This window comes from Gossypium hirsutum, chromosome D07 (assembly GCF_007990345.1).
Source record: "Gossypium hirsutum isolate 1008001.06 chromosome D07, Gossypium_hirsutum_v2.1, whole genome shotgun sequence".
In the NCBI taxonomy this organism is placed as follows: domain Eukaryota; kingdom Viridiplantae; phylum Streptophyta; class Magnoliopsida; order Malvales; family Malvaceae; genus Gossypium; species Gossypium hirsutum.
In genome coordinates this window covers 531373-553823 of record NC_053443.1, presented here as the reverse complement: position 1 = coordinate 553823, position 22451 = coordinate 531373, and the positions used below count along the sequence as shown (strand labels likewise).

The 22451-nt window shown below is 34.1% G+C and overlaps 4 protein-coding genes across 6 annotated transcripts; all 4 read left to right on the top strand.

Annotated features, from left to right (window-relative positions):
* Positions 1-1874: 1874 nt before the first annotated feature.
* LOC107932940 (uncharacterized) lies at positions 1875-6082 on the top strand. Of its 3 annotated transcripts, none has more exons than XM_016865063.2 (3): positions 1875-2630; positions 4604-4675; positions 5665-6082. In XM_016865063.2, exons 1-3 carry the CDS (start codon positions 2061-2063, stop codon positions 5665-5667), a joined length of 645 nt encoding a protein of 214 aa, XP_016720552.1. In that variant the 5' UTR covers positions 1875-2060; the 3' UTR covers positions 5668-6082. The 3 variants fall into 3 exon arrangements, 2 of the variants coding, with proteins under 2 accessions (XP_016720552.1, XP_016720553.1); XR_005915878.1 differs by lacking the exon at positions 5665-6082 and adding an exon at positions 2891-3238 and having other exon boundaries at positions 1881-2630; positions 4604-4680; XM_016865064.2 differs by lacking the exon at positions 5665-6082 and having other exon boundaries at positions 1881-2630; positions 4593-4657.
* Positions 6083-11823: 5741 nt separating this feature from the next.
* LOC121219209 (uncharacterized) lies at positions 11824-13006 on the top strand. The gene is made up of 2 exons (XM_041096951.1): positions 11824-12195; positions 12305-13006. Exons 1-2 carry the CDS (start codon positions 11988-11990, stop codon positions 12700-12702), a joined length of 606 nt encoding a protein of 201 aa, XP_040952885.1. The 5' UTR covers positions 11824-11987; the 3' UTR covers positions 12703-13006.
* Positions 13007-14350: 1344 nt separating this feature from the next.
* On the top strand, positions 14351-15834 carry LOC107932982 (uncharacterized). The gene is made up of 2 exons (XM_016865116.2): positions 14351-15476; positions 15717-15834. Exon 1 carries the CDS (start codon positions 14388-14390, stop codon positions 15441-15443), a length of 1056 nt encoding a protein of 351 aa, XP_016720605.2. The 5' UTR covers positions 14351-14387; the 3' UTR covers positions 15444-15476; positions 15717-15834.
* Positions 15835-18066: 2232 nt separating this feature from the next.
* Positions 18067-21804, top strand: LOC107932999 (FRIGIDA-like protein 4a). The gene is made up of 3 exons (XM_016865132.2): positions 18067-19035; positions 20689-20864; positions 20944-21804. Exons 1-3 carry the CDS (start codon positions 18180-18182, stop codon positions 21514-21516), a joined length of 1605 nt encoding a protein of 534 aa, XP_016720621.2. The 5' UTR covers positions 18067-18179; the 3' UTR covers positions 21517-21804.
* Positions 21805-22451: the final 647 nt, after the last annotated feature.

Here is a 22451-nt window from a genome sequence, read left to right as displayed (position 1 = left end):
AATTATTTGGGGGGTATCACGTTTGGCTCTTTCTGAATTAAAAGTACGTATAGGAAACTTTGGGAAGGTTCATGGAATGCGAAAGATGGTGTTTGGAAATTATCGTGGAAATATCAGGGACCACAAAGGGTTAGAGTGTTCATTTGGCTTGCTATTAAACACCATTTGCTCAGTAATGTTGAAAGGATACGGAGAGGATTGGGATCAAATACTACTTGTGGTACATGCGGCCATAATTATGAGAGTGTCCTTCATGTTCTAAGGGATTGCACAACGGCAAGAGATATATGGATGCAGTTAATCCCTACAGGTAAACAATCTTTTTTTTTGCAGGGTCTCTGTATGAATGGATGGAGCTTAATTTACGGAATCAGCAAGCCATAAATCTAGTGGGAGGAGTCAATTGGTCTTGTCTGTTCGGGATTATCATTTGACGCATTTGGAAGAATCGAAATCTACGCGTATTTCAAGGTCTTTCGTGGAGTACTGATGAGGTTATCAAATCATCTCTATGTTGGGCAAAACAATATGTTTTGGTGTCAGATTCGCAAGGCATTAAATTTTCAAGATCGGATTTAGTTCCGGGTTTTTCGGATAGTTGGGTCTATTTGAACACGGATGGTTCTGTCAAATCTGTAGATATGTTTGCCGTAGCTGGAGGACTTTTGGAAGATCATAATGGGAATTGGATTATTGGTTTCACATGGTATTTGGGTAATTGTGAAGTTATTGATTCAGAATTATGGGGCATCCTTGATGGACTGCAAATTGCTCTTGATTGTGGCTATCGAAAAGTCATCATTCGGACAGATGATATTGAAGCTGTTAATCTTATTCATAAAGGAGTTCGTAATGGTTCTAATTCTGCCTTAGTTAGGAGAATACTTTTGTTTTTGAAGCTCCTGAGGCACTGGAATCTTAAATATATTCCTAGAGACGAGAATAGAATTGCAGATAGGATAGTCAAGCTTAGGCAGGATAGGGAGCCGGGTTTGCGGTTGGTTGACAAAGATTATGTGTTGAGTTTTTAATATTTGATACTTAAATTGTAATTTCTTTTTCACCAAAAAAAAAAGATGTGATGGCCTTCTCTCATTTTCAACCTTTCTTTCTAGTCTTTAAATTGTATTTTTTAAAAACCTGTTAATTAAAATTCTGAGTCCTTTTATTAAAAAATTTTTAAATTAATCCTTGAACATTAAAATTTATTCAAATCATGATGCTATTTCAATTTGCTGTTAAAATATATCCAACTTGCTATTTCAATTTAATGATGTGATAGCATGATGGTCAAGGGTTTACACCGCCCTAAGTGTAGTCTTAGTTTGGTTGTCTATACTACAAATATACATATATTATTTTTACCCAAAAAAATAAATAAATTAGATAACATGTTATACTTCATATTGTATCTCAATGAGACATTTAATGTTCAAATTGTTGATAATTAATTTGATTGAAGGACCTAATTAATTTAGTAAATTTAAGATGCATATATTAATTGAATTCATTTTACTTTTAAGAATAATACATTTAAAAGTATAATATGTTTTAATAACTAGGGTGTAGAAAAGAGGTTATGGGCACTTTGACCCCTAATAATTTATGATTCATCTCTGTCCTTAAAACAAGTTGTGACGTATTGATCGGGTGTCTACCTTCCCTAAGAATAATCGAATATTCTTAAATTCAAATATTTAATGAATAATTTAATTAATTCGAATTTAAATAGTAATACGAATAATAAACATATTAGAATTTTAAAATAAAATTATGAATTAAAGTATAAAATTTTATAAAAATGATAAATATTCGATCTGTTGTTATTCTGATTGTGATGAGAATAAATTGAATGAATTGAAAATGTATGGTTGTTTTGGCTAAATTATCATCAAAAGAAGCAAAAAGCAATTGGAAAATAACTTTGCCAAATGTGACTGAATTGTAATTTAATAATCCTCGCAAAACAGAAAACGACAACCTGGTACACCGAAAAACCCGCCTCCCGGTTTTTGGCGGCATCTAATCGGCAACCAACGCCCACCAAAAACAAAACGACGATGTCGAAACAGGGCTTACGAGACTCGTCCGTAACGTATATCCCTCTCCCTCAAAACCCTAACCACCAAAACGTCATCGTTTCACTCGTCTATTACCACCGTCCCTATCAAACCAACCATTATCTCCGCCGTGGCGTCATTTTCGCTGGCGTCCTCCTCCTCCTCTCCGCCACCATACTCTTCTTCTACCCATCCGATCCGATTCTCAAACTCGCTCGAATTCGACTCAACCACGTCGGAGTCATCTCGTCGCCCAAACTCACCATCGACCTTTCGTTTTCGTTGACTATCTCGGTCCGTAACAGGGATTTCTTTTCATTGGATTATGAAAAGCTTGTCGTTTCGGTTGGGTATAGGGGGAAGGAGCTTGGGGTGGTGAATTCGGAAGGTGGGCGCGTGAGAGCTAGAGGGAGATCGTACGTGAACGCCACGCTCGATTTGAATGGGTTTGAGGTTGTTCATGATGTGATTTATTTGATTGAGGATTGGGCTAAAGGGGTTATTCCCTTTGATACTACCACTAAAGTTAATGGTGTTCTTGGTCTTTGCTTCCTTAAAATTCCCCTAAAGGTGAGATTTAAAAAAAAAATTCAATTTGATGGTTTATTTGGTTTGAAATTATAATTTTGTGATACAAATGTATGCTTTTTGCATTTTAAATTTTGCTTTTTTTTTTCTGTGAATTTTATTGGTTGATTCTACTTACTATTATAATTGGTCGGATATGTATTTATACTTGTACTTGCAATTTATACTTTGTCTTGTGCTTGCAATTGTACTGTCTTGTATGGTGACTGATTACAATGGTTCACACTGTGTGGGATACATAGAGTCGTTAAGATGAAGGTGGTTCACATCGTTGAAGGTGCAAAGAGTCACTATAGTTACATGGTAGCCCTTGAGTTTTCTACCTCTGTTGGTATTGTGATGTGGTGGTGGATGTCAGTTTAGAGCATTGTTGGAATTGACTTGAAAGGATTGGATGGATGTCATCAAGTACCCTTTCCGACGTATCTTTTGCAAATGGTGAGGTTTACTAGGTGTGATACTTAGGTGAGGTCATAAGGCCGAGTTCTCTTGATGAAGCCATGATGATCATGCATGTTGCTAGATTTTTATAATGGTGAACTATTCTGATGATGATGGGGTCTAAAGCGAGAGTATAACAAGTTGATGAGGTAATGATGTTTACTGTTTGAAAGAAACCTAGCTATAGAAAGGTTATGCCATGGCCTTATTGGAGTTAACATAGTGGGAATATGATCCTTGTTTGTAGTCCACACCAAAAGCATGGGAAAGATGCAATTATGTTCTCAGTTCAGTCACATCTTACTAATGCATAATAGAGAATGTTTGCTAGTGCAGTAAAATGTAGATGGGGACTGAGTGAGAGGTCCATTTTTGTTTCATTTCTAAGGGCCTAGTTTTGATAGTAGTTTCTTTTGCTTCGTATCTATCGGTGCTGTTTTGAACTCAATAAAGTCATTTTACAGTAACTAATATCTCAAGCCATGAGCATCTATAATTTGGTACAAGTATTGTTGACGGGAGGTCACTCTTTGATTTGGTTCTGGACCTTCAACAAAGGTATTGTTCCTGGAGTGTCTATGTTCTGTTTTAGTCTCGGGTTGTCTCTTGACTCTACGGAGAGACCAAAAGGGTCACTGAGTTTGGCAGGAGTGCCTAATTCACCTAGGAAATGTTTTTAGCATATGGGTTAGAACCCACCAAGGCCAAAATGCTAAAAACATTTCCTTGGTGAATCAAGCGCTCTCACTAAACTCCGTGAACCTGCTGAGAGCTCTCCGTGGAGTCAAGAGACAAAAACCCAAAACTTAAAATTGAGCATAAACACCTTGAGAACAATGTTAAGAGTTCAAGACTGGTCTGGAGAGTGACGTGCCTCAGCAAGTATGTAAAGGGTGTCTAAATCCTTGAATTTTAGTTGTTTCCATCAAGAGAGATGGATTTTTTAATAGTACAATGATTCGTTAGCGTCACTCTGCAATTTATGTTTATAATACCACAATCCTGACCAGCAGAACATTTAATATCCTTACTGGAAGTTGTTTCATGTGTAATACATATGTTTCAATAGTTGTTTTAAGGGTAAAAAAGTACTGTGGTGGCTTTTGCATTAGGAGTCGGATTGCATTTTGCCTCATTTACTCAAAAAATAGCAAATTAGTCCCAATACATTAGATTAAAAAATAAATTGGTCCTTTTTGTTAAAAATTTCATCCATTTCTACTATTAAAACCCAGTGTAGCTGATGGATCACATGTACTTCATGCTGACATGCAGGGACCTATTTTTAATAGTAGAAATGAATGAAATTTTTATTAGAATGATCAGTTTGCTCTTTGATTTAACGTAGAAGGACTAATCTGCTTTTTTTTTTGTAAAGGAGGCAAAATGCAATTTGATTCCTAATGCAAGGGCCTCCATGATACTTTTACCCTGTTTTAAGTAACTCTTCATACTAAATGAGAATGCTTCAAGGTTCAACTACCGTTTTATTTATGTTTTCAGTGATGTTTCAGGCAAAAGTAGCATGCGAGGTGTCTGTAAATACCAGAAACCAAACGATCGTTCGTCAAGACTGCCATGCTCAGGTGAGGAATCAATTTTCTTTTTGTCATCCCTCTTACCGTATCTCTGTGGAACGATGATACCAATTTGAAGCATACATGAAACTGTGCTCTATAAACAGTGTGTGTGCTGAAAACTTGTGCCAATCTGTTCTGGTTTGAAATTTCCTCCTCATTGACATGCCAACATAAGTTCAAATTTTTGGGGGGCTCTTAAGTAAATTGGAGACATAATTAGATGAATAAGTTTTGCTGTTGTCTCTTCCCCACAGAGGTGGCGGCAGGGGGCTGGCAGGGGTCCTGGCCTCCCCTAAAATTGTAACTTTATGTTTCAGTCCCGTTGAAAGTTATAAAATATATGGTAAAATTGCATTTTGGCCTTCAAAAATGATAAGCCTCCTAGAAAATGTAAAGTTTTAATGGTAAAATTGCATTTTGATTATCATAAAAAATGTTATAATTCCGTGCCCCCCCCCTGCGAGAAAACTTCTGGCTTCACCCTTCCTTCCCCCAACAATTGCCCATTAGCATGTTGCTGAAACAGTTTCTTTCTATAGCATGCTTAGGCTGGTATTAGTTTACCTGCATTATCTTTTTCTGATGAAAGATATATTGGTGAAAGTACTTGACAGGTCTCTCTATTATATAGATTGGATCAAATTAGTCCTTTTGCCATTAAATGGACTGATTTAGTTTCTATATTATTAAAAGGAATCATATAAGGTCAAATTTTATTAGAGTTAGCATTTATTATTTAACAAATTTAATATTTTTAAAACTTTTTTGGTTCTACAAATGAAAAAAAAAATATATCATTTTTTAAACAATAAATGTTATCTCTGTTAAAAGTTCTTTGATTCTTGTTAATAGTATAAGGATTAAATTTGATCCGATCACTATAATAAAGTGGCCTGACAGGTACTTTCACCAAGATATATACATATTTGTGTATATTATATATATTACTCATTTAGTAGTAATCCTAATCCTAGAATGGGTTTATGTTTTTGCAGTAATTGGTGAACATTGATCCCTTATTTGATTTTTGGTCAATTGATGTACTAAAAGCTGCAGCAATTTGATTCCTTTTTGGTTATACCGTACGTGTTAATGTAAGTGATCATACTTCAGCTAGTTGGTGTATATGAACCCATAAATGGATAAAGAATATATCCAACTAAGATATTTTTTCCCCTCTTGTAACTTACCCTGAAACTGTATGCTCATTGGGATTAAAATTCTCATGATGATGAGGTGTAGAGGGTGTCCATTAGTTGAATAAGCTCAAAATGCCATTGTAATTAGAAGTATCATGGGTTTAGCTGGGTCGGGCTGACTCGAGGTTGAAAAATGTATGCCCCAAAGTTGAGTGGCCTATGAAGGCCTCTATTGTAATGCCAAAATAGAAATGAAATAATTGGTTGGTCAAAAGTGTGCTTGTAATTTTGATCCCAGTCCCAATTTTCATCTCAATCTGATTATGAAAGTTAACTTGAAGCGGAAAATGACTTGAAATGAAAAGAAAAATCCGGCCAGCAAATTCGAATGACTAGAATAAAAAATTTATTCAAATTTGAAATTGATTTAAATCTAAAATTATGCAAATTGAAAAGATCCCAAAATTTTAAATTTTAAAATAATTCGATTAAAAAACTACTTAATTGACCCAACTCAAATTAACTGGACTGGCTCAATTGCCATGATTTTCTACAGTTTTCTTCGTTTACATTAAGGCAAAGTCATTTTAGAAATCATTTCTAGTTTGCTGAACCAAATCGACCTTTATTCCTTGTTTGTAAATTCACAAAGGAAATAAATACAAGGCGAAATCTAAAAAGGTTAGGCCACTACATATTTTTCGAGCCATTAGACTCCCATTTTAGAACCTGATTTTAGATCATCCCCCAGCAAAAGCTTGGCATAGTGTTGGTGCAGTCATTTTTTGCCGACGAATCGGCCACCCCACACGTACTCCGCATGGTGGTGCCTACACCGAAACGACCCGGGGTGCTTCGTAGGTGAACAAAGGCACTGCTTCATCGAACCAACCCCATTAGTGTCTCCAGCCACCCCGGTTCTTGATCCAACGGTCGTCATCAATGCCCGCAAAAACAACCATCTTCGTTGCAACCCCAAGCCACGTTCGGCGCAGCACATTTTTCCTATCTTCTTTTTTTTGATTCGTGGGGGTGTATTATTATTATGTTGATGAGTGATGGAGCTTGAAAAGCAAAGAATATGTGTTATGGTGTGATTGTTTTAAGAGGAAGGAAAAAGGAAGGAATAAGTATAGGTTGAGATAGAAGTTGATTTAGGGTTGAGATTCCATAAAGCATTTCCTTTAATCTTCAAAGGTTGGACAATGGAGGTGCTACCAAAAGCATCAGCTGCTCCATGCACCCCCACTTGTCCAAAACATGGTCTAATAAACCGGTTATTGTCCACCATGAAAGTTACAAGCCATATGGAGGTTCACACTGAGGTGTTAAGAGTTTTTAAGTGATTAAAGGGTTTCAAGTATTTTCAGGTTTTGAAGGTACTTCGACAAAGTAATAGTGTGAAAAGTGTCTTAAGTGAGAATGTGAATGTTTGGGCTATTTTGCAGGTAAACCTGTATTAAAAGTAAAATCATATTTTGCCCCATCTACTAAAAAATGAGTAAATTAGTCCTCAAGTATTAAACGAAAGAGAAATTTGATCTGTTAAATTTTTTAATTCATTTGTACTATTAAAAATTGACATAGATGATGGAATAATCGGACAGTGATACATGGAGTGCCATATGTACCTCGTGCTGGCATATAGGGACCAGTTTTAAATAGTAGAAATGGATGAGATTTTTAACTGGACTAGTTTGCTCTTTGATCGAATATACAAGAACTAATTTCTCGTTTTTTAGTACAAAAGACAAAATACAATCTGACTATTAGTATAAAGGCCTCTATGACACTTTACCCTATTTTGTAACATTTTAGGTGGGACCCTTATTGTTATAGGTGTCTTGTGTTGAGTCATAGATAACCCTCAACACGTGCTTTTAGATGTGATTGAAAGATGTGTTACTAATTAAAAGGTTTCATATTGAGTTTAATGTGATTGGGATGGTTCATATATTTATGCACATGAGATACCTTGCTATGTTTAGGAGGGTTAGCTATCATATTAGTAGGATTAGTCCTTTGTTTAGTAAAGTGATAATCTCCTAGGCAAAGAAGCAATAGAACTACCATTGGTGTGACGTATTAGGCCAGATGTTGGGGGTTTTCCGAGGTTATTCTGCTTTAGGCCCAACATTTCCTAGTGCTTGCCTTGCATGGTTTGATTAAAAAAGAAAAAAGAAAAAACCCGAGTGTGAAAATGCAAAAATAAAAAAATCCCTTTAACAAAGCACTCCTTTGAAACTTGGTGTGTAAAGAGGATTCTCAGTGTTATGTAAGGTGCGGTGATAAAGTTTGGTTGGACTTGGATTGATGCTGAAATGGAATTAAGCTTGTTTTGAAGGGACGGTTTCAGTTGAGGTAAGGACTTTTACCAAAGGTTTTTAATTGTTGCAATGAAACGAAGGTATTTCCTGTATCTATTTTATAATTTATAAACATTAATTTTTATAGAGTTGGGAGTTATTCCTTCCAGCAATGTTATTTTTAGTATTTAAACTTGAGTTTTCTGTAAAATCTGCTTTACCACTATAGCCACACTTGTGGTTCAAAGGGTACTGATGCATGTGGAAATGGTGGATATGTTCTTAAGTGGAAGAACATAAACGGTCCTTAGTATTCTTCAGCTTCGCCCACCATTAGAATTCTTAAAAGCAACCATGGAGCAACACTGTAAAAAGAAACAGTTGCTTGAAAATCACGAAGATAAAAAGCCACCTTTATGGTAGCTCCGTTACTTCCACATGGGTCCGGTTTTGTGGACCCTGGATTCTGAAACCCATGAGCTAATCGCATGCATAAACGTTTGATTGTTTAATTTGAGTAGGTCATCAAAATTTAAAACTTTTGAACTATTTTGGGTTTTAATTATTTTGGATTCGAGTGCCTGGGTTTTTTAATTTTCGAGTAATATTATTTTAGGTTGAGTTATTTTAGTTTGAAACAATTGTGTATCCGTGTAAATTACTCTCTAAACTACAATCCAAATCCCACATTGATTTTGAAGTTTTTTTAATAATAAGTGATTTTAAACTATCAATTTTATCTAAATTTACCCCAAAAAAGTATCAACCCATAAGAACGGGAAATGTCGGATGTACATTTTTTAGTTAAAATGGGACAAAATTGATACATTTAAAATCCACTTTTGACATGAAATAAAGTGAACTAATCTAAGAATTAATGTATAGTTTAGAGGTATTGGTATATCATATTAAACTTACTTATGGGTTAAGTCATTCGTTCAGGTTTGAAGATCTGCTTAAAAAATTAAAGGTTTAGAAAAAATATGAGGCCCAAAAAATGGGCTTGAGAAAAATTTAAAACTCGTTTTCTATATGAGTTGGGCCTTGGGCAAGATTTTTTGGCTCCAAGTTTAGCTTGGCCTGAATATTTTATGTTATAAAAAATGTTATATTAATTATATATGTTATATTTATAGTAAATCCATTATCCAAAACCTAAAAAAAATTACTCAACTAAATAACCCAATTCAAAATATACAATTTTAAAAATTATATTTAAGACAATTAAATTTTTATTATATTTATTTGTGTTTTTTTAATATAATAAAACATTTATTATATTTATGGTAGTGTTTTTGAATATAAATACTTTTTAATATATTTTTAATGTGTTAGAAAACTAATTTAAAAGAATTAATACAAAATCAAATATTAATATGTCGAAATGGACTAAATTTACCTTTTTAAATTGAGTTATGCTTCGGCAACAAAATAAACCTAATTTTCAAACTCAACTAAACTTAAACTTAAAAACTTGATAGAAATATTTTACATTAATTTGATTCCAACCATCATCACCTCTAGACTAAAATGACTAAAAAATAAAATATCACAGCAACAAATTTAACTTTAAAAATAACAATGTTAACAATTAAACCTAAATTTTAAAATCTAAAAAGTAGGGTGATTAAATTCCTAGAAATATAATGACTTAATTTCTAATTTTTGAAAAATATAAAGACTATAAGTTCATTTTAACCTAAAGTTTTTTTCTTTTTTTACCAACAAATATTAAATGTCGTAATAAAGTATAATATTAGAAGGGACAATTATAAATCTCTAAAAGGGTTAGTTTTAATGGGTCGTAAAACGAATATGAAAAATATATTACTTATGCTTCAACGCGCTTAAACTTAAATGATTTCGGGTAATAATATCAATGCCACTAGACTTAAATTCTAATTAATCAAATTAAAATTTCGAATTTGGATAAACACTTGATAAAAAAAAACCCCAGTTGGACCAAAAGACGTCCCAAGTTTCAACTAGCCATATCCATCTGCTTAATTGCTTATATTATCTTCTTCAATAACCCCCTTTTTTCTATTCCAAGCAAAAAAACTTGGGTTGCAATGGATATCAGAAACCAGGGATTCAAATAACGGAACGTTTTTAGAATAACGACCGTTATATAGCGGTAGCGCCGCCGACCGAAACCGCTATTGCTGAAAATAACAGAGGGAAGCGGATTCACACCGATAACGGTGGATAGCGGCCGCAATTTAACGGATAACGGACAATTGCGGCAATAACGGGCCGCTATTCCCGTTATTTTCCGTTTCCGTAAATTAAAAAAAATCAAGTGCTGTAGATGGACATGAATGTTGATTCTGGTGAATGAAATATTGAAGTGAATAGTGAAAAGTGAGAAGAAAGACTGAATAATTGTACTTCATAATAAAACAAAAGACAAGGGAATATATTCCTTCCCAACCTGCAATCAAAACAAAGTAAAGTAAAAGACTGAAAGTCGATTAAAAAAATCAAAACTCACTCACACAACACAATACAAGGCAGTACTCAGTAAGTCAGACTCACAAACTCACATTTCACAGAATCACAAGCAAACGAAAAGGCAAAATATATTTCTTCATTCTCCATATTTCGGCAAGGCAAAAAACACAGCCACAGGGCACAGGCAGCAAGCAAAGTAATAGATCAAGTAAGTAGAGAAAACTAACCCAGTAAAGTACTTGCATGTCTTGAATCTGCAACATAGAGTGATTTTTTGATATTTTTATCCCTAGATCTATATTCTACACAAAAAAAGGGGGGGGTTAAAATGTTTTCGGCGATTTCCAACCACCGTGCACGGCGGCGCCGTAGCCGGTGATCGGCGGCTGCCACGGTGGCCGATGGCCGGATTCTGGGCAACGGTAGAGAAGAAAGATAATTGAGAGAAAAAGGCAAAAAAATTATTTGAAGAATGGCTGAAATGAAGATTCTGAAAATTTTTTCATTTAAATAGGCCTTCAAAACGACGCCGTTTTGGGCAGGCCACTCTGGCACCAAAACGACGCCGTTTCGGCCTAACCCGCGCACTTACCCGACCCGTTTCCTAGGATCCGCGTGTTTTTAACAGAAGGGTTAATTGCGCTTTTAGCCCTTCCTATTTTTTATTATTTACAATCAAGCTTATTTCTTTTTTAATTTTGTCCTATAATTTATTTCGTATTTCAATTTGGTCCACCTTGAAGCTGTGTGTTTTGAAGGATGAGGATTATTTCCCATTTGATCCATTTTGGTTATTTGTGCATTCAATTTGGTCCTTTTTCTTTTTATTTATTTCGGATTTGCCGCAAATTTATGTTTTAAGTTTGATTTAGTCCCTTTTTGTTATTTTTGCTATTTTATTATTAAATTAATTAATTTAATATTACTATTACTATTATTATTTTTCCTTTTTATTTTATTATTTATTTACTTGTTATTATTACCATATTATTAAAATTTAATTAGTTTTGCATTATTATTTCAATTATATTTCTTTTCATATTTATTTACCTAAATATTTTAAATACATTTATTTTATTATATCATTTTATTTATCTATATAGTATATCCTTTCATATAATTTTTAATTTTAAGATTTTTATTATTGTTATTATTATTATTAATACCATCATCATCATCATCATCATCATCATGATTATTATTATTATTATTATTATTTATTACCATTATTATTATTATTATTAAATTTTTTTACACAATATTTATTTATTTATTTCTATAATATTAGGTCTTTACTTTAGCTTTAAATTTTGTTTACTTTTTTTGGTATTATATTGTTGATAATATAACTATATAAGTAATGAGTTGCTTATATTTCTAAATATAATTTTATGTTTCTTATATAAATAAAAATAAAGCATGCCACCACGTGAAGAGTTCCCGACTAAAGGATTGGAGGGTGCACCAAGTAATGATATAGGTTGGCACTTTGGAACTCTAGTGCCAAATGCGAGAGGAAGTATCGTATGTAAACTTTGTGGTAAAGTTGTGAAAGGAGGAATAACACGATTTAAAGAGCACATTGCTCATAAAACCGGCAATGTTGCACCATGCCCTAATGTTACTGGTATGTGATACTTTATTATTATTATTAAATGTTATTGTAAATTTATCAATAAAGATTATATATAATTGATAATAATATAAAGTGTGAATTATTTTTATTTTATTAACAGGTGTCATTAGAGAAAGTATGATGAATGTACTAAAAGAAAGCAACACAAAGAAAATAGACAAAAAGAGGAGAAAAGATGAATTCTTATCTCAATTAACAGAAGAGGAGGATGAGCATGAGGGATTCATTGATGAGGTTTCTGCTATAAGGCAAGCAACTCGAGAAAGTATCCAATCACAACACGAGTGGCATAGAAGGGAAGAATTCAGACGAAGTACTGGTGGTTGGGATAACATTTATGAAGAAGGACGATCTTCTCATGGATTAGCTAGAGAACATAATAGAGAAAGAACAAGTAAATCTATTCCAGGTGAGTCTGAGTTTACCTTAAGGGGAGCTATACCTGAATTGGTTAGAAGCAAAAGTTCAAAGCAACCAAAGGTCAATGACTTTTTTTAAAGAGTTTTCGAAGGAAGATAGGTGAAGCGGTATCTAAATTTATAATATATGAAAGACTTCCTTTTCAATTAGCAAGCTCTCCATGGTTGTATAACTTAATTCAAGTGGCAACAGAAGTTGGACAAGGTGTAAAGCTCCCAACACCTTATGAGGTTTCAGATGTGTATTTGGAGTCAGAGTATCAACGAGTTCATGATTGGGTAAATGTACTAAAGACTCATTGGAAAGAATTGGGTGCAACTCTAATGTGTGATGGTTGGACCAACAGTTTGAATCAAATGCACATCATTAATTTCCTTGTTTATTGCAGTAAAGGAACCATTTTTTGGAAATCGGTAGATGTCTCAAGTGTCCGTAGTAGAGATGCTGAATTCTACTACCGTTTGTTAGATTCAGTTGTAGAAGAAATTGGAGAAAATTACATTGTCCAAATAGTGACTGATAATGAGGCAGCAATGAAAGCTGCTGGAAAAAAGTTAATGTTGAAAAGACAACATCTATATTGGACCTCATGTGCAGCTCACTGTTTAGATTTATGCCTTGAAGATATTGGGAAAAAGCCCAGTGTAGCAAAAGTGTTAGATGAGGCAAAGAAAGTGACTTGCTTTATATACAATCACATTTGGACTGTTGATTTGATGAAGAAGTATACACAAGGGAAACAAATACTTCGACCCGCTCTTACTCGATTTGCAACTCATTTCATTCAACTTGAAGAGATAACAAGACAAAAGCAAGGTTTGAGAGAAATGTTTAATTCAAAGGTCAGTATTTTATAATTAGTTAATATAATTACTTAAATATAGTAACCTTTAGTGATTTTATTAGTTCCAAATAATTTAAATTATATTATTTTAAAATTTTTCTTATGAATATATAGGAATTTAAAGAATCAAAATGGGGAAAGCAAAAGTCAGGGCCTGCTTATGAAGCCAAAAAAATTGTTTTGGGAAAAGATTTTTGGAAAAAAGCCAATGACCTCATAAAAGTTTATGAGCCCTTAGTAAGAGTATTGAGACTTGTGGATAGCGATGAAAAACCAACGATGGGCTTTATTTATGAGGCTATTGATAGGGCTAAACGAGCAATTCAACAAAATTGTCGATATTTCACAGAGTATGAAAAGATTATTGACAATAGATGGAATTTTATGCATTCCGACTTGCATTCAGCTGGTAAGATAAAATATTTCATATAATTAAGAACTATTTTTATATTTTATTATTTTAAGCTTTAGATTATTATTATTTGATGATATTCTTATAAATTATACTTAGGTTATTTTCTCAACCCTCAATTTCAATTTGGGGTGGAGCATTCTGAGAATGTATTAATAGAAACATTAGAAGGTACACGATCAGTAATTGAAAGATTAGAACCTTCTATGGATACTCAAGTCAGAATGGTTAATCAGGTTAGATTCAACTACTATTATTTGTAACTTAGTTAAATAATTTGAAATAGAATTTTTATTTTTATTTTTACTCTATCTTTTATTTATGCAGTTGTTATTATTTAGAGATAAACATGAGACATTCGGTACTCCACAAGCACAAAGAGCTTGGAAGCAAATGAATCAGGGTAAACAGTTAATTAAATTATTTAATTTAATTATATTATTTAATTATATTGTACATTTTAAAGTTATTTTGAAATTTAAATAATATTATGCAGCTGAGTGGTGGATGATATATGGCACATGTGTTCCCGAATTACAAAAATTAGCAATTAAAGTGCTTAGTCAAACAACTTCAGCATCAAATTGCGAACGAAATTGGAGCACATTTAGTTATATTCACACCAAGGCAAGAAATAGGTTAAAGTATAAAAAACTTGAAAAACTAGTGTTTACCTATTATAATATGAGGCTTAAGATGAGGCATCAACAAAGAATGAGCACTGATGATATAAATGTTAGTTTTAATCCTATCAGCCTTGATTATATCTTTGAAGATGTTGATCCACTATCAGAATGGCTTCATGAGAAAGAGAATCCATTGTTAGATGGTGAAAATGCCGGTGTGTTGCCTGTGGATACCTCTGATGATGAAATGGATGTTGATCAATCGCAACAACAAATTTTGTCTCATTCAAGTTCTAGTTCAACTCCAAGTCAGAGTGGTGATGTACCCGATGGTGGTGGTTTAAGTCCAATTGATGAGGATGACGGATATAGTGGTGATAGAGGTGAAATTAGGTCTTCTAGTCAGTATGGAGGAGAATATGGGGGTGGTACCACTGGTGGACATTTTCGTGACAGATCAGAGTTTGATGGAAATATGTTTCCTGAACCTAGGAGAGATAGAAGTGAACCTAGAGCTCCATCAAAGGGAAAAGGCAAGAAGCATACTTCTATAGGCTCTTCATCTGGTAGTGGTAGGAGATCGAGTTCTAGTAACCTTGGGTATAGTGATTCATCTACTAGCACTCAAGGTTTTTATCCACCAGAACAACCTTCACATGGTTATCCACAACCATATGGTTATTATCCACCATTTCCTAATTATGGTGTGCCATACCAGCCTCAAATGTATCCTCCTCCACCAATGTATCACCCACCTCCACCTTTCATGTATCCTCCTCCTCAAATATATCTTCCATATCAATTGAATGAAAACCAAGGTGAAAATGTTGCTTTTTTTGGATATATTTTTGGACAAAGGCCAAGAGAATCAAGTCAAGAACGCTCCCAAAGTGAAGGTGAAGGATTTGATCTTCCTCGTCATTCCACTAATTGGTGAAAACTAAATCGTGCCACTATCATTATTTGTAAGGTATGTTTTTTTTAAAGAAATCCTTTGTTATTGTTCTTAATTTTGATGATATTAAAACATTTAAAATAATATATATCTTTAGATAAATGAATGAAATATATTTTATGAAAAGATAATGAAGAATCGAAGCATGTTAAATTATATATGAAAGTAGAATGAGATGAGAATAAGTGGTAGGAAATAGGAATAATTAATGAGAATCTATTCATTAATTTATCTATTCCTTTTTTCCTTTTGCAGCGTATTTATATCTTCACTATCTTCAAAGCTGTCAAGAAATATTGAAGACATCTCTCATGTATGAATTCTCAATTCTTTTATTTATAAAAACTTTCAAACTTATTAAATATGATAAATGTTTAATATTTTTTTTACTTTGTTATTAGTTAATATAACATTCTTAGAAAATTCGTAAATAAATATAAGAATAATTAATGATTATAAAAGTTGTGTTCTCATGTCATATTAATAAAGGTTCATAAGTGTTAGAAAATACTCTAAAAATCATTAAAAGTGACTTTTTATAATTATAATTATAATTACTATGTTTTACAGTAAGTTGTGCGAATTTGAAAAAAATTCACGACCGCAATACCCGCAGTAACCGCAATAGCGTCCATTATGTCCGCGACCGCGACAAACGCGACGCGACCTAAAACGCGACCGCGACCGCAATTTAAATCCCTGTCAGAAACTGGTGCAGCTCAGGGTGCAAAACCATGTGCTTAAGCCAAGACTACCATGAGGTTGAACCAGTGAACTCATCATCATCATCATCATCCACCACTGCAGGCACCTCAATCAAGCTGAAGCTGCTATGGGTGAAATTCAAGAAAGAGAAGATGAAGATCTTTGAATCTCCCATTAGAGCACCTTGTTATGATCCTCACACTTATTCCCAGAATTTCGATCATGGGTTTACATGGGATGAGCCTGAAAATCTCTCTAGATCTTTCTCCGTCAGGTTTGCTGATCCTTCTAGTATTTTTCTAAGGAAAACTGTAGTGCCTGTTTAATGTTGGATGAAAATCCCTGAATCAATGTGCTTGTGTTCATTGAATCTTTTTCCCCCCTGTAAATAGCCTGTTTCTGGAAATTTTCCGATATATTTTAAGCTGTGATTCCAGTGTTTGATAAAAATGGGAATGTATTTAATATTCTTCCATCGAATTTTGTTTCTCTTGATTGTTTATTTTAACATGTTTTTAGATTCATTCAAGGCCTTTGAAATTGTAAAAAAAGAATTAGCAGCAATAACAGCTCGTTGGAATTGTAAAAAACCAGAGGCGATTTTTTGATGTTGGGTTTGAACTAAAAGCCGAAATAAGTGAATTCATTGCGGGGAAAAGTAATACTAATTAAATTAAAGAGTGAATTGTTATATCTATTAAAAATTACATTTATTTATTATTAAAAATCAATTTATGTATATTAATATGAGGTACACATTATTTAGTTATTCTATCAATTACGATAATTTATTTATTTTTTTACAAAAAAGAAACTAAATCTAATCCTACTCTTAGTATAAGAATCATTTTAAATTTAATAAAATGTAAAGGGACTTGCAATATGGGATGACAAGCAAACAAAAGAAAATGCTAGAAATAGAGTCAACATCAGCAATCTTCTTTTACAAAATCTTTTGAAGAAGCAAAGATTTTTAACAGCTGTAGTAGCATAGGCTTATCCTTTAGTGTTTGTGTCATACATTCATACGTACACGGTCCAATGAAATAGAGGTGGAGAGGCAAAGGAAGAAGCACACATAATAGAGACCCCAAAACCCATTCGTATGTATGTATGTTAAGTTGAGTGGAGGGGCAACTAAACGTAGGAAATTACAATTGGTGTACACCCACTTTGAGTGAATAACGTATGGTTGGAAAGCATATTCTAATATGCTAATGTGGTTTGATTTAAGGCATCAACTATCTACTGTCAATTTTATTGAAAATGATTGTTCATCTTTTCAACTTCGCAACAAAGTATTTTTTACCTTGACGATCAAGAAAAACAATGAAAAAGCATACTTATTGAGTGCGAGCTGTAATTAGATTCGAGTTCGATTTGAAATTCAATTACTATTATAAAAATTTAGATTCAGCTTGAATCAAATTATTCCAGTTTAATTCAATCAATCTTATTTACATGATTTATTATTTGACTTTGGATTTGAGTTTGAACTTACTTCAAATATAAATTTTATGCCAAATAAAAAATAATAATACAGTTTGGGTTTGAAATGTATATATATTAAGAGTAATTTCATGATTTAATATTAAAAGTATTAAAAATAAATAATTAATAAAAATCGATTAGGTTTTAAAAACTGCTTGAATTGAGTTTTAAAATACCTAACTCACTTGATAGCTCAAGTAATTTGATTTAAACTCGATTCAATAATGATCAAATTAAATTATTTTTATTAAATAATAATGATGGTTTGGGCTTTTGATTTCTTTGTAGGTCTAATACTGGGCTATTTTAAAAAACCACAATATTATAATGAGCCTAACTCGGCCCATTGTTTAAAGCATGACCAATTCCCAATTTTCATCAAAAACGGCGTCGTTCAGCAGCGAAGGCGATATTTTCTCATTTACGCCAAAACATTTTTTTTTCACTAGGCCCAGGGTTTAGACTTTTCAAGTCCTTTCTCCTCCCCATTTCCATCAAAAGGCCGCCGTTAAGTTATCGCCGATGTCGACGGCGCCGCCGATTTCCGCCGACCGGGTACAGAAATTCATCGAAGACCTTGAAGCCCAGAAGAAAATCGTATCCAAATGCACCGAATTATTCACAACCCTAACCAATCATTTCACTTCCCTCCAAAATTCCCTTTCCCAAAAATCCCAATCCCTCGATGCCAAATTCTTATCCCTTTCTTCCAAATTCTCCCAAACTCTCGATTCCCTTTCTCAACGTGAATCTTCCCTCCCCGACCGTGAATCCGCCGCCGCTGCCCACATCGAAACCCTAAAAGAAGCAGCTTTCGCCGAATTCAAGGACCCTAAAGGCTCAGCCCAGCTCTCCGACACGTTGAAATCACTCGCCCGTCGTATGGACTCGGCTGGGTTGGTTAAATTCATAGTTTCGAAACGGAAAGAGTCAGTCCCGTTACGCGCGGAGATCTCTGTCGCTTTATCTGAAGCTGTCGACCCTCACCGGCTTGTTTTAGAAGCTTTTGAGGATTTTGTTTCTCAAAAAAGTGGGAAAACTTTAGGGTTGACTGATAAGAGATGGGCATGTGGGATGTTGGTTCATGCATTGTTTCCTGAGTCGAGTTGGAAGGAGAAGAAAGGGAAAGGACCGGAGTTTTCGAGGAATATCGGAGAAAGAGCGGCGGAGGTTGTTGATAGATGGAAAGGGCAATTGGATGGTGAAAAAGAAGGGCTTACGCCGGGGGAAGCGGTTATGTTTTTGCATATGGTGGTTGGTTTTGAATTGAAAGAGAGGTTTGATGAAGGGTTTTTGAGGAAATTGGTTTTGGATTTTTCTTCGAGGAGGGATATGGCTAAGCTTGCTGCTGCTTTGGGGTTCGATGATAAAATGGGAGGTTTGTGCTATTCATTTCAATGTGTAGTTTTTAAGTGATAAAATATGTATTTTGCTTGTTGGTTTTGGTTTGCTTTGGATAATAAATGTGAAACTAGATATGTTCTGAGGCTGAACTCATATTTGGTTAGGTGCTGAATGGGCAATGCATCCAGGTAATTTGATGGTCTAGTTAGTGTCATTAGTGGACATCAAATAGACTGGTTCCTTTATTGTTTTATATCAAGTATTAATAGGGATATATGGGATTCACTGAAAAAATGTCCTAGAAGCGTAATGACTGTACTTTCCGAATGTGCTGTTTACATAGTGAGTTGATTGCTAATGGTCAATCTACCTAGGCACTGGAAGCATATTCACACACTGAGTTTAGGGTTTTTTTCCTGATGTTTGATAAATGTCTTTTACTTGTTGCTTTTGGTTTGCTTAGGATAATATACTTGAAATAATAGATATGTTTCGACAATGAAATTATATGCAGTATGGTGCTGAATTTGTATTTAACATTGTTAGAAGCTTTGTATTTCGACCTGCCCTTTTTGCAATGCATGCAAGCAAATTGGTAGTGTAGGGTTGCTTTGTGTCAGTTTTGGAGATTAATAAACTAGTTCCCTTTGTATCATGAGTGATTTATTATCAAGCAATCTAATTTGGGATAATGTGGGATTCACTAAAAGCAATTTCCTGAACTCCTAGTATTCGTCTGTGATGACACTTTTCAAATTTTCCATTTAGATGGTGGATCTATAGTGAACTACATTGCTAATGGTTGCTCTGACCAGACACTGAAAGCATATACTCACCATGAGTTATCTGGTTGTCTGCCTTAAACTTTGTGTAATGCCTATAGATAATCATTGATCAATATTTATACAATGCATCCTCTTTTGAAGACATGAGTGATGCAAGATGTCTGAAGATGTAATTGTGGAGGTATTTATTTAACATAGGTATCACTGACCTATACTTGGGAATTTAATTAGCTTATGACTCACCAAGCTGTTTACACCCTCTGGATGTGTTATGCTTTTATGGAATCTACTTGTATTTACATAATTTATTTAAACTCGTCATGTCTAGCAGCTGCATTACAACCCACCACTTCCTTTATGTTACTCTTTTAGGTAATAGTTGTACCTGTAGAAGAGTGTCAGAAATTGAATTTCAGCACATTCCACTTGTATTACTAGGTAGCATATATATATATATGCATGCTTGTGTTTGCGCTGATGGATTTTGGAATAAGTGATTGCCCTGCATTTCTCTATAATAAGAATGCGTGTGTCAAAAACCAAAAATGTATGTCAGCCATGCAGTGCCTCGATTTATGTGCTGATATAGTGACAACTCATGCACACTAGGACTGGCTTCAGCACTCTTGTAATTTATTTTAGGCCAATATATTTGGAATGTAAGACATCAAATCTTTGCCTAGAATTTTGTAAGATGAGGCACAATCTTCTGATTTGGTAGTTTTGAAGTGGTTCTTTTTCTTATTTCTTAAGCAAATCACAAACACTTTCAAGAAAAACCCGAATTTTGTGGATTATGTGATTGATATCACTTAAAGATGAATGTGGATTATGCTTATCATCATTTTCTGGGAACTGAAGTAAATAGCACCTCATTGATTGAATTGTTTCTGAACTTTTAGATATTATTGATGAACTAGTAAAGAACGGCAAAGAGATCGAGGCAGTGTACTTTGCCAGAGCAGCTGGCCTTACAGAAAGATTTCCTCCTGTTTCTCTACTCAAGTCCTATCAGCAGAATTCCAAAAAGAATGCCACCACGATATTGAAGAATGGAAATTTTTCTGCAGCTGCAACGGTATATATGTATTCACTTTTTATCTTCTAATAACATAACAATTTAAGAACTGCAGGTTAAAGTTAAATAAATCATGCAGGAGGAGTCAAAAAATGTGGAGCTGAATTCAATTAAAGCTATTATCAAATGCGTTGAAGACCATAAGCTTGAATCAGAGTTTTCTACTGATTTGTTAAGAAAGCGAGCCACGCAGCTGGAAAAAGTCAAGTCAGATAGGAAAAAGAGTTCAGCAGCAGCTGGAAAGCCTCAGAATAAACGAAGTCATAGTGCTGGTAGTGCCCGAGGCAGTGGACCACCTGCTTTCCGTCACACAAAAGCAGCTAAGTTTTCAAATGTTTATCCCCCTTTCAATCGCCGAAACCCAGCTCCCTCAGCGCAGCAAAGCCCGGCTGCACGATTTTCCGCACAGTATAACTATGTTGGCCAGAATGTTTTCGAGGCTCCTACTGCTCCTTATGCATCAGCATATGGTGTGACTCACTCACAAAGTCCTGCTGCAGTTACTCAACAGCACTACGTACACCCGGTGGAAAATTTGGGGGTTTCCAGTTTTCCAACCAGTGGTGCTTATGGGGGTCAAACTAGTTATGTAGCATATGACTATGGCTCTGCAGCACCGTCGGTGTTCCAACCCTCTTCGAGTACCCAATAGTCTAGACTCAGTAACCTAGTGAGTTGGAAACTTGTCGGTTTCCTCGAAATTTGGAAGCCCATCTTTTTCATGTACTCCTATCTTGTTTTCATAACTAGTAAGTAATCTTTTCCTATTGGAGATGGTTCATAATCCTGAAAAGAAGTAAGCTGCCTTGTGTCCTCATGTGTTATCAACAATCTAATTAGGAATTATTTCATTGTTAGAGAGGATGAATAGAGGAAATATTGCAATAATGAAATTGTAATATTTAGTAAGCTTTTAATACATGTTAGATTTTTGCCCTAATTGGAATTTGCGTAATATATTTTTACTTTCTAGCATGAATAGTAGTTCTATCATAATGCTATTTCTATGCAATTAAAGATTTTCGGATCTAGGATTTATTTGGGATTGTGGCTGAAGATCTTGTTGGAAAAAAATTCATCAAAACCTATATTTGTACTTGGATTAAATTGATAAGATTTGGATAAAAGCCTTAAATTGCAATTATAAAAAATGGGGTTACTACAATGACCTCACAATGATTTGGATAAAAGCTTTAAACTACAATTATAGAAAAAGGTTACTACAATCACCTTACAATGGTATTGAACCGATGGATTGACCAAATGCATGTAGCAAACAGTGAAGTATAAAATTAGTTTTGAGCAATGGATTGTTTTGTAAGGGATTTTGCTTTGTTAACTTAAATAAGCTGAATTCATCAAAACACCTCATAATTACTACATTTAATGTAAAATGTAATAATTAAATAATAAACTTAATTTAGGTTTAGAAAAAGGGTAAATTACATTAGTAGTTGCCCAACAATTAATAAATTCCTTTTTTAATCACCTAACTATAAAAAATTACAAAATGTCCAAAATATATGGGGACTAAGAGCATATTTTAACCTTAATGATAGCTATACTATTTTTCCCCCTAAAACTCTT

Coding starts and splice junctions, on each gene's coding strand:
- LOC121219209 (XM_041096951.1), top strand. CDS start 11,988: ATGCCACCACGTGAAGAGTTCCCGACTAAAGGATTGGAGGGTGCACCA. Junction 12,196..12,304: donor ACCATGCCCTAATGTTACTG/GTATGTGATACT, acceptor TTTTATTAACAG/GTGTCATTAGAGAAAGTATG.
- LOC107932940 (XM_016865063.2), top strand. CDS start 2,061: ATGTCGAAACAGGGCTTACGAGACTCGTCCGTAACGTATATCCCTCTC. Junction 2,631..4,603: donor TCCTTAAAATTCCCCTAAAG/GTGAGATTTAAA, acceptor GTGATGTTTCAG/GCAAAAGTAGCATGCGAGGT.
- LOC107932999 (XM_016865132.2), top strand. CDS start 18,180: ATGTCGACGGCGCCGCCGATTTCCGCCGACCGGGTACAGAAATTCATC. Junction 19,036..20,688: donor GTTCGATGATAAAATGGGAG/GTTTGTGCTATT, acceptor CTGAACTTTTAG/ATATTATTGATGAACTAGTA. Junction 20,865..20,943: donor ATTTTTCTGCAGCTGCAACG/GTATATATGTAT, acceptor TAAATCATGCAG/GAGGAGTCAAAAAATGTGGA.
- LOC107932982 (XM_016865116.2), top strand. CDS start 14,388: ATGATATATGGCACATGTGTTCCCGAATTACAAAAATTAGCAATTAAA.